The following is a 16,002-nucleotide window of genomic DNA, read 5'->3' as shown; positions in this document are numbered from 1 at the left end:
GCAAGATTAGTGTTAGAAGGACTATTATTTTCCTTGGGGTTTTAGCTTACGGCAGTTCCTGAAGGGTGTGGGTGTGACCTAGATTATCACTTTGAAGTACGATATTTAAAATGATTATTTTTGAGAAGGAGGGATCTCTTCTTATTATAAGACCAAGATGGTATGTAATACCCTCCAAAATCACCCAGTTACAATGAGAGTTTTAAAAAGGTTAATATTATACACTAAAAGATCTCAAAATATTACATTATTTTTTGGCAGATTACTTTGGTTTTGTAATTGTAAAAGAGGAACACATCTTTCATAATGAAGTGTGATGTAAGGAAAAAAAGTGAGTCACACTAGCAGGTTTACCATTTAAAAAATAACTAACTGGAAATATTGAATAGACTCTATGATTTACTTAATTTCTGAGAAGTCTTATTTTTAACATTTCAATTAGAAAAAATAGTTTGCAACTCAAGGATAGTATTTTATATGAATTAAACCTCCTCTCAGTTACATACGCCTTTAAATAGCCAGGGTAAACCATATCCCAGGACATGATGAACAGAGAGAAAAAAAATGAAGAGTCACATTCAATAGGATAAATAAGTCAAATATGAAGCAGAAAAAAGGTGAAAGTACAAAAACATACAAGAACTGATCATATTTTGAAAGTCATTTATAAGGCAGCAATAAAATTATATGACAAAAAGCACAAGGTGTTCATTTTTAGTTTTAGAAGACGAAGCTATGCAGACAATGGAATAAATAATATGTAACTAGGAGTCTCATAAAAATACTATACAACTAAAATTCTAGAACAGGAGTTTGCAGAAAGGGCTAATGAGGGAGCAAGTGCCTGGTGCCTTTGAATTAACCAATATATAAGCCAACACAAACATACTAACAAAACTGTACTGAAAATAAACTTGAAAAGAAAGCAACATCTAACCAATCAAATGGCATGCTTTCTATACCCTCGGAATGATAAACTACATTGTTGGAGGCAAAATTAGCATTTGCCCAGTTTATTTAATTCAGTATACTCTCCTATTAGTTATATTTACTTACCTGAAGTTAAAAAAAAAAAAAAAAAAAAAAGCCATGACATTGCAAAGGGAATGTTCTCTAAAAGAAATAGATTTTCCTCTCTAGAGAAGCCCACCCGAACGCCACACCTGAGTTACCTTGAGTTTGTGGGCTCAGGTCGGTAGCTCCAACTGATGCCCTGAGCAGCCACGTAGAACTGCCTTAGCTGTGCCGCTTCTGTCCCTTGGCTCCCCCAGCCTACCCAGCTGGTGCCCAAGACCACCAGGACCCAGAGGCGTGGGCAGCCTGGGAACATGCTTCCTTTCCTGCTCCCGCTGGCTGCCACCACCCCAGGACCTGGGCAGCGCTTGCCGAGCTGCTGACTAATCCCACTCCGGGCTGTCCCAGCTGCAATGAGCTCTGGAGGCTGTGGGTGGCAGCGTCCTCCTCCCCTACAGTTCTTGCAAATGGCAGCAGCAGCCTCTGGCTCTCCCTCCCTCCGCTTTTTCTGGGGCTTTTCCTGGCAGGGGTTTGGTGAGATCACAGCTCCCAGTGACCAGAGGTATTAGGCAGAGCAACCAAACTAGTGACTGTTTTACTGCAGGTGAAGAAGGGGCAGAGATCAGAGGCTCTAGCAGGCGAGACAATGCCCAGGGATTCATGAGCTGGACAAAGCTCTATCCCTCCATTTCCACCCGCCAACACCACGGAAGCAGTCGTCCGTTGCCGCTGACCTGAGGCCTGCCTGGGTCCAAGCTCACACTTGGAGAACCTTCTGTGCAGTGCAGTGGCACCCAACCATCTTAAGCAGATGGCTCCCCTTTTGATCTGAGGAAAAGAGTATTGTGCCCTGTTACTGGGCACTGAAACACTATTTTCAAGTGGTGAAGAAGCAGAGAACAAACACATGGACAAGGCCTACTGCTCTGAATCGCCTTCCTGGCCTCTATCAAGGCACAGTTCTGCCTTGATAAGGGCCTGTCGTCAGCTAAGCTGCAGCATAGCAGCGGGCTTGAAGAGCCTGGCTGAAAAAAATCAGCTGTCCAGATTTCAGTTTCACTTACTAGCTGTGTTGTCTTGGGCAAGTTACTGTACCTCTCTGTTCAGTTTTGACATCTGTGAAATAAGTATGACAATAATAGTTTTTCCTGATAGGGTATGTTGGGAGGATAAAATGCTACTGTAAACTATAGTTCCAGCACTTAACACACAGCGGCTAGGCGCAGTGGCTCACACCTGTAATCCCAGTACTTTGGGAGGCCGAGGCGGGTGAATCACCTGAGGTCAGGAGTTCAAGACCAGCTTGGCCAACATGGTGAAACCCTGTCTCTACTAAAAATATAAAAAATTAGCAGGGCGTTGTGGTGGACACCTGTAATCCCACCTACTCGAGAGATTGAGGCAAGAGAATTGCTTGAACCTGGAAGGTAGAGGTTGCAGTGAGCTGATATCGTGCCATTTTACTCCAGCCTGAGCAACAAGAGCAAAACTCCATGAAAAAACAAAGAAAGAGAAAGAAAGAAAGAAAAGAGAGAAAGAAAGAAGGAAAGAAAGAAAGAAAGAAAAGAAAGAAAGAGAAAGAAAGAAAGAAAGAAATTAAGAAAGAAAGAGAGAAAGAAAAAGAAAAAAGGAATCACAAATTTATTACTATGATCATATTTTCCTGTCTCCAGGACCCCTTGTATTCTTGTTTTTCTTGAAGGATGTGACTGTTTCACACCACCTTAAATCTTACTTTGCTATTGATAGAGAATCTGAGAATTATATTGTCTGAGGCATCATAATGACTTGTCCTGGGTTCCCTGTATCTGCATGGCTCCAAGTTTCTGTCTTATGCTTTATGCATTCAGTACATTAAATAAATTGTAATCTGGCACCTCACATGAGGTCTCTGTTAATGATATCAGGCTCATCGACAGCCTCTTCCTCCCTCCCCACTCCCCCCAATATTCTGTCTTTTCTCCCGTGCCGATATCATTGCACCAACTTAGAATGCCCATTTTCTTCCTCTTTGCTGGGCCTCTCTTTACAGTCCAGAGTTCTGCCTATCTCCCAGATTCTGGGCTCAAATTGACTTTTCCATTTTATGAACTATTACAACACTATTCAAATTATATAATCATGTTAATTATCTTTTGTTATTCCATGCAGGTATCTATTGTCTCCCTAACTGAACAGTTGCTTACACTTCTTTATCTACAATATATCAGTGTCTCCCAAAGTTGACAGACCATCAGAATTCCCAGGGGAACTTTTACAAAATGTAGATTCTGACTCAGGAAACGGGGTTGAGACCAAAGTCCTAGAACACCTAGCCTATTGACTGACATTTAAATAAGCAGTCAGAGATGCTACTGGCAGTGTATCAGAGAAACGTTTTGAAAGCACTGTGTCCCTAAATCCCAAGGTTACTACCAAAATTGTTGCAACATTCTTGTAACCTTTGAGTAGGCTGCTTTTTTATTTGCATGTTTGCTTATGTATATACAGTGTACATGACATATTTATTGCATTACATTTTACAGAGACAAGATGACTGCTATAATTTTTGGCTCTCTATTTTTTTTAACATCAGTTCCAGATAAACACTATATAACTTTCAATGACCTATTTATTAAACATGGGATTTAAAGAACATGTAAAACACATTTGTCCTTCCCTATAAAACATTAAGGTGATGAAGAATTTTTCCATTTCTCTGATTTTCTCTTGCAGTGTAGGGTGTGTGATACATATTTGCTGACTGACTGAATGGTCGAGGTATAAATAGGACAACCATAATTGTGTGTTATTACACTGATGGTAAACAATATGATGTATACAGACCTTACTGAACAAACCATAAAATAGAGGAACATGGCATTTGGGGAAAATTCTTTTAATTATACATTTGAATATTGGTCTTTGGGTCATTTGAGGGACAGTGACTGGTGGCAGGAAGGTCCATGGTGGCATGTGGCCTTCTAGCTTGATTCTTGGCCTTCTGCAGCCGCTGGTGTCATCCAGAGGACTCTCTGGAAGCCTCAGAGCAGAGGTCCAAGAGACCTCATCAACAGCAACCACTGGAGACTCCAGAAAATGCTACAGGAATTTCTTCCAATTAGAGATGCCACCTGCTTTCCAACAAAGTGGAGAAAACCTTCTTCAATCAAAAAATAAAGAGGTATTTTTATTTCTCCACAGTCTGGTCTTCTTGTGAGTCAGATGCTCCAGTCTCTTTGGTTCACTGGTATTTCAAATAAGAGGTGAGTCAAAGCACAGAGACTACTGCAGAAACATTTGCTCCTGGCTTCTGTGGCTTGTGTTACAGGAAGAGAAGAGGTGGGACAGGAAGGGGTGATAGGTTGAGAATTTGAGATTGTACCACAATCCCAAAGTCAGGAAACAGGCTTGGTCCAGAGCTGGTCCTAGAGGCTGGTCCAGAGCTAATCTAAGGTAATTCCATGTCTTTGATTCACGGGTGTTTATGGAAAACTGCAGCAAATGCATTATAGTTAAGTCCAGTGTAGCAGGAAACTTGATGTTCACAACAGGATCATATGGAGGCTGAATGAGGTGACCAGGAAAAGGACAGGTCTCTGGAAATCAGACCAAAGAAATTTAAATAATTATCATTTCCTTAAAGAAATAAAAGAAAGAAAAAAATTGCTTATCATATCTACACCCTGAGGCTCAGCATAATCTTTTCTTTCTAGATTTCAAATATTCTGCCATTCAGACTTTTTGTAGGACACTCAACTACCCACTGAACTTTTTGGGAGAGGGATAGCATCAGATTATTTTTGTTTTTCCAGCAGGTAGCATTGGGAATTGACTCCATAACAGTTCGTAAACATTTTTCAGCAGTCCTGACTTCTGTTTTGCAGGCAAGGTCACATCATCACCACTTAGCAGTCAATAATGGAAATGTTACACATCCTGAAATAAGTTATGTCTTGCTAGGACATTTCTGTCCTGGAGGAAATGAAAATCCTTATGTGAACTCTTTTGTAACTCCATTGTCATACCTGTGTCCTACTGCCAATACAATTTCCTTCATGCTTGAAAATTTAATACATACTTAAAATTTAATACATGATTATGTAAAGAAAAGTTAAGCTTTATAGTCTTCCATTTTTCCCTATTGTTCTATTTCCTTCAAAAATATCTTTATAGGGACTTTACCTTAAGGACTCGGGTCAAATGCAGCATTTGTAAAAACTCCATATGTTCCTAGGTGGCTAAAGAACAGAAACACAAGGATGGCAACCATATACTGCTTAGTTCTCGACAACACAGTCCAACACATAGTATTTCCAGAAACCACAAATTACCATCCACCCTTGGAATTCTGCTTTAGAAAGGAAAGAAAAATAAATGCCGAAGAAATATTCGATATCCCACTTAACAGCTCTGGGTAATTTGCGTTGCATTTTGCACCCACACTAAGTTATTGTTGATGCTTTATGTACTGAATACCTGTTATACCCTCTAAGTTGCTGCAACCTCTTCTAGGTGAGAAGAAGTAGTTACAAAATTCTTGGCATTAACACTTGATAACTAACAATAGTTTTCAAAGGGGGCAATATGCCCCCTAGGGGTGTTTTTTGATTTTTATAACCATCAAGAGTTCTACTGATATTGAATGGGTATGGGGCAAGGGTGCCAGATGTCTATGACAATAGAGTTCATATAAGGATTTCCATGTCCTCCAGGATGGAAATGTCTTTAAAAGATATCCAGCACCCCTGCCTCCTGCCCACTCAATGTCAGTAGAACTCTTGTTCATTACAAAAATCAAAAAATACCCTTGGGGGCATACTGTCCCTTTTTGAAAACTATTGCTAGATTATAAATAGCAGGGGGTACAGTACGGACACAAAAGAATTGTCTAACACCCTACATAACTTTGGAATATCTGCTCAATATTCATACAGGTTAAAAATCTCTGAGACTGGAACTCAAGCACTTTACATGTAAATATTAAGCATTTTTTGCATCTTTAAAAAGTGCAATTGCCATATGAATCAAAGGACAATTATCACAGGTTTTAGGACTCTTTACGGGAGTTGTTCACCATTTTGAAAAATTAGATTGGCGTCAGCCACAGCTCTAATGCTCTTTGAGTCACTAATACAACATTCCGCCATCAGTCCACCTGCGTGGCTGTTGCTTTCCTAGTGATTCTGTGGGAGGTGCACGCTTCTGATGACCTCATTGCATCTGTTGGCACAGTGCCTAAGTTTTTGCATCTTGTTTTTATTATAAATTACTTTTCGTTTTATTTCTACTTTATATTTTAATTAGAATATTTGTTATCTGTGTATTTTACTTCAGAGTAGAAAAGAAGACATTGCAAAAGACATTGTAAAAAGGAGGCAGGCATTGCATGTAATCATTCTGACATATTACAGTGAATTATAAAGTTAAGGTAGCAAAATTTACTCAATCATAAAACATTTCTAACTTACCTGTGAGGATTCAAGGGGCATTTCCCATCATCTAAAATCAGCAAGAAGACAAGAATGAATGATTTAAAAAAAAAAAAAAAACAAGATGAAAGGGAGGGTCATTAAGGATAGAAATTATTGGGGAAAACCAGTAGACTGATTTTCAGTTGGGCTCATTATAAGGGGAATATTGGGAACAGTCTCTCCCTGAAATGTAGGAAGTGTTTTAGGCTAAATTAAACATTCGACAATATTTAACTCCAGAATCCTCTCACTTTCTTCCTCCTTCCTTTCAGTAAATACATAAATCAATTTCTTTTGAGGGTATCTTGTGTCACTTGCCCTCAGCCCTTAGCTGGGCAAGCTAATCACATACACAAATCCAAACCAACAGAACAGTGGATGTTTTTCCTCCCTGGTAGCATATTTTTATCCAAATGACAGACTCTCATAGTTGAATTTTCAGCTATGGCTGCAGCATTTTCCTCTTATTTGGCCATAGAAAACTTGAAAGCCAAAAATCAAATTGGGAGAAGCCCAGGAAAAAAGCTCCCATCCCCAACAAATGAATGTATTTATTATTAAAAATATTGGGGCATGAGTGGGCATTTGTCCTTTACTGTTAGAGGGCCCCTGGAAATGTCTCAAAGTCAAAGAAAGGACTTGGGGGAAACATCAAGATTAGAGTGATTCCTACATGATCATAGAGATTAAGGTCTAGGAGCTCTTGTCTCTGCCTTCTGGGTTTGGTTGAGCAAGCACACATTTTACATGGAGGGATTCACTGTACATCCCTCCATGTACAGTGGAGCTGTACCTGGAGCTCTCAGTACATCTCTTTGGTATTGAAGCAGAGTACTGACCTTTGTCTATTGTCTTAGCCACTCAAAGGAGAGTATATGAAGGAGATTTGGAAAAACAGCCTCAATGTTTTGGTAGAATTGTAAATGGAGAAAGAATAAGAGTAAGGAACATGTGGTTTTGCCTCTGAGCAGTTAAGAATAGGTGTTGAGACCTATGTCAACAATAGAGAAATTCAATGAGATCTCTTTCAGATATTTTAACATAGCCACTTTCAATTACTTTGATTTGAGCAATTAATGGTCTCTCTGATGCCCCTAGTTACTTTCTATGAGGAGTGATGAAGAAGAGCCCCATTAGGTTATAAACAAAACTTTATGAACTTATAGGCAGGCTAAGTGTCTGGAGAAGATTGAGAAAGGATCTTTTAAATCTTAAGAGATGGGATGTTCCCGTCTTTAACTCCTAGACTAAAGTTCTTTTCCTGATGAACAGTCTGATGAACACAGTTTCCCTTACAGAGAGTTTTCATCTATTTGGTCTTCTCTGTTTAAATCCTGCATTAACTTTACAAGTTTTCAAGAGAAAAAGCAAATCTCTTAGCTTATCACACCAGGTCACCAATACAGGGGCAGCTTCTTCTGCCCCTAACTTCATCTCCTGCCTCCTCCATAATCCCCTTTTGATTCAGATGCACTGAACTGTGAAACATACCATCTTCTCATTGATTTTACACTTTCATGTCTTTCTACATGCCATTTTCTCTGATGGAACTCTATTTCCATTTTCCCCTTGGCTAAATGCCTCTCATTCTTCAAAGCTAAGCTTGAAAAAGGCTTTCTGACCTGCCAGTCTGGTTTAGGCATCTCTAGTCTATTTTCTAATAATACCTAGGTTGTATTTGTGTCCTAACACACTTACCACACTTCACTACCAGCACTGATTTCACCTGTCTCCCCTACTGGATTTTTCCTTCCTTAATATCAGAAACCGTCATTATGAGTCTCACACTCTAACAGAGTTGATGAATAAATGACTGCTATGTAAAGAAATGAGTGAAGTAAGGAAGCATAACACCTTTCTAATTAGCTTTGGTGATAGCCTAGAGTACTTAGACCAGAGGCCCCAAATGCCAAACTGCAAATGCCAAACTGCAAAGTAGCCTCATTTGAATTTTGGGAGAGGGCTTTTGAAAAATTCAGATTTCCACACCCACTACCAAGTCTCCCCATAGAAGGATCTATATTTTTAGGAAGTTCCCTAGGTGATTCTAATGGACAGTCAGTTCTCAAGATCACTTATCTTGGCTTTATTTTCTTTTAATGCAAATGTTTTCTGACATGAACTACTGAAGTTGTGGTTTTTGACACCCCACCCTAAATTACATGAAAGAAAAAAGCAAAGAGAAGACTCTTTCCTATTTACCTTTTTGTCTGAAACGTTTTCTTAGCAAAGCCAGGAGCGTCCCACCCATTATCAGACCTGTCGTAGAAGCCACCGCTCCACCAAAGTAAGTCAGGACTTCCTGGATAGTCAGTGGTCCTGCTGCAAAACAAACACACACACATGCAAGACATAAGAAGTGTATTATGCAAAAGACTAGTCTTTCTCTCCCAGAAAGTTTTCAAGAACTCTAAGATGTGAGATCAAGTAGGATCACCAAAGGTCCTGGGAATGCTGACAAGCTAACATGAAAGAAGATCTGGAATTCATAAATCCACTGCAACAGAATGGGAAGTGGGGCCTTATTTTATTCCTAAGGCTTAAATATAAACTGTAATTTCCAAAGGAATCAGGGTGAGGACCCAATAAAAGAAATTAAATTGTAGACACAAGAAGCCTATACATGTAAGTTTGGGCAAATAAAAGTGGGGCCTTAATTTATTCATAAGGCTTAAATATAAACTGTAATTTCCAAAAGAATTAGGGTAAGGTCCCAATAAAAGAAATTAAATTGTAGACATAAGAAGCCTATACATGTAAGTTTAGGCAAATAAAATAAATTGCGTAATTTTTTGGCAAAGATTCAGTTATGTAACAAAAGGTAGTCACGACAAGCTATGAGGGGAAAAAATAGGGGGCTGAAATATACCTTGCAAACAGATGGAAATTAAGGCAGATCTGCTAGGAGGTTTTTAGAGTTAGGTGGTAAGCAAAGGTCTTCTGAGATAATAAATTAGAAATCTGCATGAAATAACTCCCAGTTTAAAACATTTTGAAACTTCAAGGTCTGTTAAACAGAGATTATAATGAAGCGAAAGGTTTCATTTCACAAATTGAACACTGAAAAGGAGGGGTGGTTACCTACACAGTCACTGGATTTAATTTCCACTACTCTATAAGGCAAGGAGATCCTGCCTGATTCACTGTGAAACACTTTTTATGCAGGGGGAAACCCAGGGATGGAAAGCAAGACCACTATGAGAAAGACAGAGAAGAAACACTGATTTTGTTATTTTCCACATCAAAGTCACTTCTTAACCCACATGAAAATTGTACCTTGGCAGGTTGGCATGGTAGTTGACCAGTGGCCATTCTCCTGGCATGCTGTTTGTGCAGAGCCATTAAGTAACTGGCCTTCTAGACAATGGAAAGAGCAGATTGATCCATAACTGAAGTTTCCCCAGAGGTTGGAGCAGTTCATCGCTATTGGCTTATTAACATGTAGTTCTAAGCATTTCACAGCTGCAGAAAAGAAAGAATGCAAGAGAAACAACATATGGGTTGAAGGTAAAAGAGATTATAGTTTCTTTTGTAACCTAACGTTGCCAATAAATGAGGCAGAATGTAAAAGGTCAGAAAGGATATGAGCCACTTCCAATATTCACAGTAGCTCTTCTAACAGCACATATATGAAAATATTCTCTCAAAGGGTGATAGCCAAAGAACCAAGATGCAAAGATGGGCACATAGTAGCATCTGACAAATATCTGCTAATGCATTGATAAATCCTCCCTCAAAATATACTATTTAAAAAATTTTGGTTCTTAAAAATACTATTAGTCTAAATGTTATTACTACATTTGTGATCAACAGGCATGTCAGTATGTGTTTATTAAAATACTTAATAAGTGTTCAGCATATCTGGACACTGGAAGTTTGAAAGAAGTAGACTGTCATCCTCCTTAAACTACATTTTCAGGGAACTTCAGGGTTATTCTTTCTAATTTATGGATAGGAAATTAAAGGTCAGGAAATTAGATTTAATTCAAATAAATGTTATTTATCAGTAGTGACATTTGCAATGCACTGTGCTATGTTTTGTGGGGGATACAAAAATGAAAGAAACACAGGTCTCAATGCTTTATGTGTAGGGTGATAGCTCTTCAGGAAATATCATGTACGGCTTAACTTTTTATTTAGGTTCAAATTATTATGAAAATATGGAATGTTTATACTGTCACGTAATATGCAACTTCTAATTTACCAATTTCTATAGCAGGTTTTACATTTATTATGCCTATTTTTCTAACACATCTTGGACATCTGCAAATGTTTCTTCCTTTAAGTCTCTGAGTACTTGTGTATTAGCTTTAGCTTGTGACATGAGGAAGGGCAGAAGTGAAATGCCTGTGACACATTACTTCTAATTGGGATTGGTGTGGATTTCATAAGGGAGATGACACTTGGAGTAGTGGTTGTGGTTGGGTGAGACTTCAACATACAGGCACAGTGGCTAGCTTAAGTACTTGCAGGAAGGCAGGTTCAGAACCGCCTGCTCCTTTTCACCTTACCTCTGCATGCAGGAGTTACTGCTGTCCATTGTCCTGAAGGTCTGCAGCTGAGAGTGCTGTCTCCTATGAGTATGAATCCAGCGTTGCAACCAAAGTAACAAGTGGTATTAAAACCAAAGATTCCCGGATGATGCCTACAGTACATGGTTCCCTGCCCAGGAGTGGTGAGGGCTGGGCATTGCACCCCTGGACTAGGAAGTGATGCTATGCCTGTTGTGAGAAAATGTTTCAATTCAGAGAGCTCCCAATTAAAAGAAGTGTTAACAGAGTTAAGGCTAATCTGGAATAACTACTTTTCACTGCCTTCATAACAAGGGAGGCTCTAGCAAGAGCTATTTAAGGAAGTTAAGAAAAACTATCAGTGTCAGAGATAGAAAACCAGATGAGGATAATTATTAAAAAGCATCCTTGAGGAGCTGATTCTCCTGGCCAAGAGAAGAAATCAGAGGAGTCATTGTTATTGCTATTTTAAAAAGAAGCAAAAAATGGTACAGAAATATAAGAAATTCAGCAGAAAGCCAAATATACATGGGCCAACTGCCTGCCCAACCCTGCTTTATTGGGAAGTGGTACTGTTCTTTGACTAAAGGTCAATGTGAAAGTTGAAATTTACTGCAATGATTGCTTTCTGTCTCAAACTATTTCTTCCATTTGAATGATCCCACCAGCTTTGTCATTAACTTGACATGTGGCAGGAAGATGATGACTGACCTCTCTGCACCTCAATTCCTAGATTTGTAAAACTGGACCAGTGACTCTACCCCAGTATTATCTGTTTCTCTCAGCAATAAATTGATGGAGACCATTCAGTTCGCTCAACAAAGCTCATTCAAAAAAAGAAGCCATGAAACAAAATTCCTGCTTAAGAATCAATATATTTTTTATTCACAAACATAAAAATATCCTGTCACTCTGTAGACATTTTAAAATCCTTCAGCTGTTTGCTAAACCCAAATAATGGTAATATATACAATTATCTAGTTCACATATAAGAACTAGATAATTGTTTGTTGTTGTGAAATAAATTTCCAAAAGTAGAATTGTCTTAGTAAGTACATATTATTACCTTTGCAGGTTGGTGGAGTAGCTGACCATCTTCCAGAAGTTGTGCATTCCACATTATTGGGCCCCTCCAGCTTAAAGCCCTTGTTACAAGAGAAATGGCAGGCGGAGCCAACATTGAATTCTCCACGAGTGTCAGAACAATCCAGGCTGCCCTGCTCTGGGGCAAAGAGTTCTGGGCACTTGATGGCTAGAGTATCAAATTAAGAGTGTCACAATGTCCAAGTTTATTCAGAAGTTCTGTGTTACACAAAGTTTTCACTTATATATTCAAAAAATATTTATTAAGCACCTATATTCCAGGTGTTTTGCTAGGCAGCAGCATTCCACAACATATCATGTAGGTCATTTGCTGCAAAGGGCAGTGGAAGGATGGTGAGCTTACAGAGAGGAGGATAGGTATAAGTCATGAAGACAAAGAAGTCAAAGATTTAGGCAGCCATACTCAAGAACTTACAATGTCACCCTATTTTCTCTACACCCTCTGCTTCAGAGACCTCGTAGCCTGCCGCAGCTCCCTCTATTTTATTTGAATGGGTGCAATCCAGGATTTCATTTCCACCCTTCCTCTTGCCTGAGAATACTTGCTCCCATATATCATGCCATCTCCTCAAATTTAACACACCTAAAACTGCAATGATTGCTTTCTGCCTTAAACTATTTCTTCCATTTGAATCTCCTCGCTAATTGTTTTGTTTATTTTGCTGTTGTATTTTAATACCACCCATCCAGATAACACAGGAAAACTCAAAACCTCCTGGTCAAAATAGATTAGTTTCTTGGAATTCCCTGAAGCGACTTTGTGTGTTATTGCTTCCGGTTCTTGGCTCACATTCCCCTGAGAATTTTTCCATTTTCATGGGGTAAAATCCCACTAATCCTCCAGGATTTAACTTGTAACCTCTCTGAAGACTGCTGATCACCACAGCCTGAACTCTTCTCCTCTGAATTCTTCAACTTTTTGTCTGAACTCATGTGCTGTCATGTCACGTGTCATACCCTCACTCTTCTACTGGATGGAAAGTGTCTAAAACCCAAGAATCATTCATCCTTGAGTCTTCCATAATTCCCATCCCAGGATCTCAAGAGGCAGTGCTCAGTAACCACTTGCCAAGTGAATGAATAAATGAATTTAAATTTTAATTAACGATTTACCCCCAAAAGTATTTTTACAAATTATTGCAGTTACATATTTTCTTAGCATTATTCCTTTCTCCCCATTAGATTCTCTAATGTAAGACTGTTATTTATCAATAAATGTTGGGTTATTGACAAATGAAGTGACTATTCTTTCTTTAAAAAATCTAAGGCTATTCTGAAAACAATACCTTAGTTAGATAAGTCTCATTTACTTAGCTAGTTTGATTTTTACAAACCTCTTCAAGACCGATGTGCTCCCTCATGGAAAACCGATGTACAGTATTTGGCTTTTACATATTGGCCCATGTATTTTTCAGTAACGAGCTATTCATTGAAGGATTATGGATTCTTATTGCATGAATCCATTCAAATAGCCAAAGTAACACAGTGAATTTCAGTTCAGTACTCTCAAATTGTTGAGTAATTAACAACTTCATATCTGACACGTCAAGTCAATTTACTAAACATTTTTGAAACGTCTACTGGTGTAAGTCCTAGACACGAAGTCATCTGTGAACATTTTCACAAAAACAACTTTTTCATAATCTCCCAGAATTACAACTTTAAACTGAAGAATATGTATAATGTCAGCTGCAGGAAAGCAGGGACCTTGTCAATTCTTTGAACACTGTGTCCCAGAGAACAGGGCCTGACACATAGGAGGGGTTCTACAAATACTTATGAATTGAATGAATACAGTAATGAATACAATTTAATTTAAATGCATTCTAAAAGGTATTCCTACCTGGTTTGAAAAGAAACAAGAGGAATTACTGTTTTTAAAAATTAACTGAAGGGGGCCCTAGTATAAAATCAGAATTACTACAGCATTCAATTCATTTGGGGGATAGTGCTTTGGTTTCAGTCTTATCAGTCATGCTCAGCCAAGGTTACAAATCCAGGCTTTCATATTTATAAAAGTCTCTGAACCCTCTCAGGTAAAAATTAACCTTGACCCTTACATACTAAGAATTTGGCTCTGGATCATGTAAAGAAGCGGGTTTACCTGTTTGAGGGGCAGCCTAGATGAGTTACATGGAAGTCTAACCCAGACCCGGCATATGGTGGGCACTCAGCAAACATGGGATGAATGACATTTGTGGAGTTATCAAGGATGCTGCTGGAATGGAGATTAGTGCAGATGCAGGAAAAGAGTTATACCCAGGAATGACTTTTGTGCATAACTTTGAGAAGTGGTCATATTCTTGAGCCTACTCTAAAACTTTGGCAAAAAAAAACAAACAAACAAACTCCTGAATAATTACAAAAATAGAAAACAGATAGGGGTTGCATTTATTGCACGCTTAGTGTTCTATTTTCACTGACTACCAAGGCAGTTCTATCACATATGGGTATTCATTGGTGTTTTTCTATAGTCCATCAAGGAAGTATACATGATTGCATCTGAATTCTTAAATATATTGATTTATATTATTTCAAATAGATTTAGTAAATTATCTGTTTCCTTTTATTATATCATTTTATTGAGTTTGATAGAGTTTTCTCAATAATTTTCTGGAAAGAAGATATAGTATAAATAATAAATGTAACTGAGTTGAATATTGTAAACTCAAACTTTAGAAATAAAACTAGGAAGCCCCACGGATTCAGAGAAATGTTGGGGGAATGAAGAAAAAAATGGAGATGTCAGCTGGGCAAGAGTTTTAGGGGGCACCAGTTCACCATATTTTAGGACATGAGTAAGCAGGCACATGGCAGAAGAGCAGAGTTGAGGTTGGGACTTGGAACCAGGACCCCTCCCCACACAGTGAAAATAGACATTAGGAGTTGGGTTCAGCAGCCAAACATGGTCACCAGAGGATCAATGACAGACAGTGTTAAGGGATTAGGAATTCAGTAGTCTGTATCATGAAAGTGGTCCAACAGGCAGGGACAGGAGGGATACAGAAACTGTGTACAAGCAATCCGTCATGCAGGTGGCATCATCAAAGTTGGTACAAGAACCTCAAGCACTGCTTAGGCTCATGAAAAGGACTTCAGGTCCTAAAGGGCAAAGGCAGAGATAAGGCTGAAAAATAACCGACCCTCTGTATCCAAGGGTTCTGCATCTATGGATTCAACTCATCATGGATCATTCAGAAAAAAATAAATTCTATAAAGTTCCAAAAAGCAAAACTTGAATTTGCCATGTGCTGAGTATGTTGAATCCATGCAGATGAAGTGATGTGTGGGCTTTACATTAGGTATTATAAGTAATCTAAAGATGATTTAAAAGTCTAAAGGAGAATGTATGTAGGTTATATGCAAATATTATGCCATTTTATATAAGTGACTTGAGCATCTGGGGATTCTGGTATCTGCAGGGAGTCCTGGAACCAGTTCCCCCTGCAGATACTGAGGAACAACTAGGCAGAGGCCACATCCCAGAGGGCCCAGGGAACCGGCATTCTAACTAAAGTGGAACTATCTGTAGAGCCATCCCCCAAAATGAAATCTCACATTGCACTCTGAAGAGACAGCTTGAGAACTCCTCCTGCCACACTGCTTCTGCTTACTTGGAGGCCCCTGAGTCCATCTGATGTATCCTAGAACTCTGCAAAACACTATGTGAAAATTGGAGTTCTAGGGGGCAGTGCTGAGGGTTAAGAATTAATGGGTTCAGGCATATGGGAAAATAAGAGGAACTATTTGCCTAAATTTAGAGCATAAATTTGGAGAACAAAGAAGAAACACAAGTGCAAAAACCAGGGCTCAAGATCAGGATCAGTCAAGGTTGATAATTCCAAGGGCCATAGTGGGTTAAAGCTGCTGTTCATGGTCAGGGTTGGGTCTTGACAGCGAGTGGAGACTGGGCCTGCAAA

At 38.9% G+C, this 16,002-nt stretch overlaps 2 protein-coding genes across 3 annotated transcripts in view; both read right to left on the bottom strand.

Moving 5' to 3' along the window:
* The window catches only part of F5 (coagulation factor V), a 72,249-nt gene extending 70,796 nt beyond the window's left edge, over positions 1-1,453 (bottom strand). Inside the window, exon 1 of the mRNA XM_054495473.1 lies at positions 1,173-1,453. Within this exon, the coding sequence (XP_054351448.1) occupies positions 1,173-1,330 (158 nt within the window). The 5' untranslated portion in view covers positions 1,331-1,453. The remainder of the gene's footprint in view (positions 1-1,172) is intronic.
* A 2,019-nt stretch (positions 1,454-3,472) lies between these two features.
* Positions 3,473-16,002, bottom strand: part of SELP (selectin P) — a 100,396-nt gene continuing 87,866 nt past the window's right edge. For both annotated transcript variants that reach the window (XM_054495480.1, XM_054495486.1), the window contains exons 11-17: positions 12,045-12,230; positions 10,979-11,188; positions 9,744-9,929; positions 8,670-8,789; positions 6,465-6,495; positions 5,179-5,234; positions 3,473-4,592 (exon numbers count right to left, since the gene is read on the bottom strand). In XM_054495480.1, coding sequence (XP_054351455.1) covers positions 5,180-5,234; positions 6,465-6,495; positions 8,670-8,789; positions 9,744-9,929; positions 10,979-11,188; positions 12,045-12,230 — 788 coding nt within the window. In that variant the 3' untranslated portion in view covers positions 3,473-4,592; position 5,179. The remainder of the gene's footprint in view (positions 4,593-5,178; positions 5,235-6,464; positions 6,496-8,669; positions 8,790-9,743; positions 9,930-10,978; positions 11,189-12,044; positions 12,231-16,002) is intronic.

Source organism: Pongo pygmaeus, chromosome 1 (assembly GCF_028885625.2).
Source record: "Pongo pygmaeus isolate AG05252 chromosome 1, NHGRI_mPonPyg2-v2.0_pri, whole genome shotgun sequence".
Classification (NCBI taxonomy): domain Eukaryota; kingdom Metazoa; phylum Chordata; class Mammalia; order Primates; family Hominidae; genus Pongo; species Pongo pygmaeus.
This window is presented reverse-complemented; position numbering and strand designations above follow the sequence as displayed.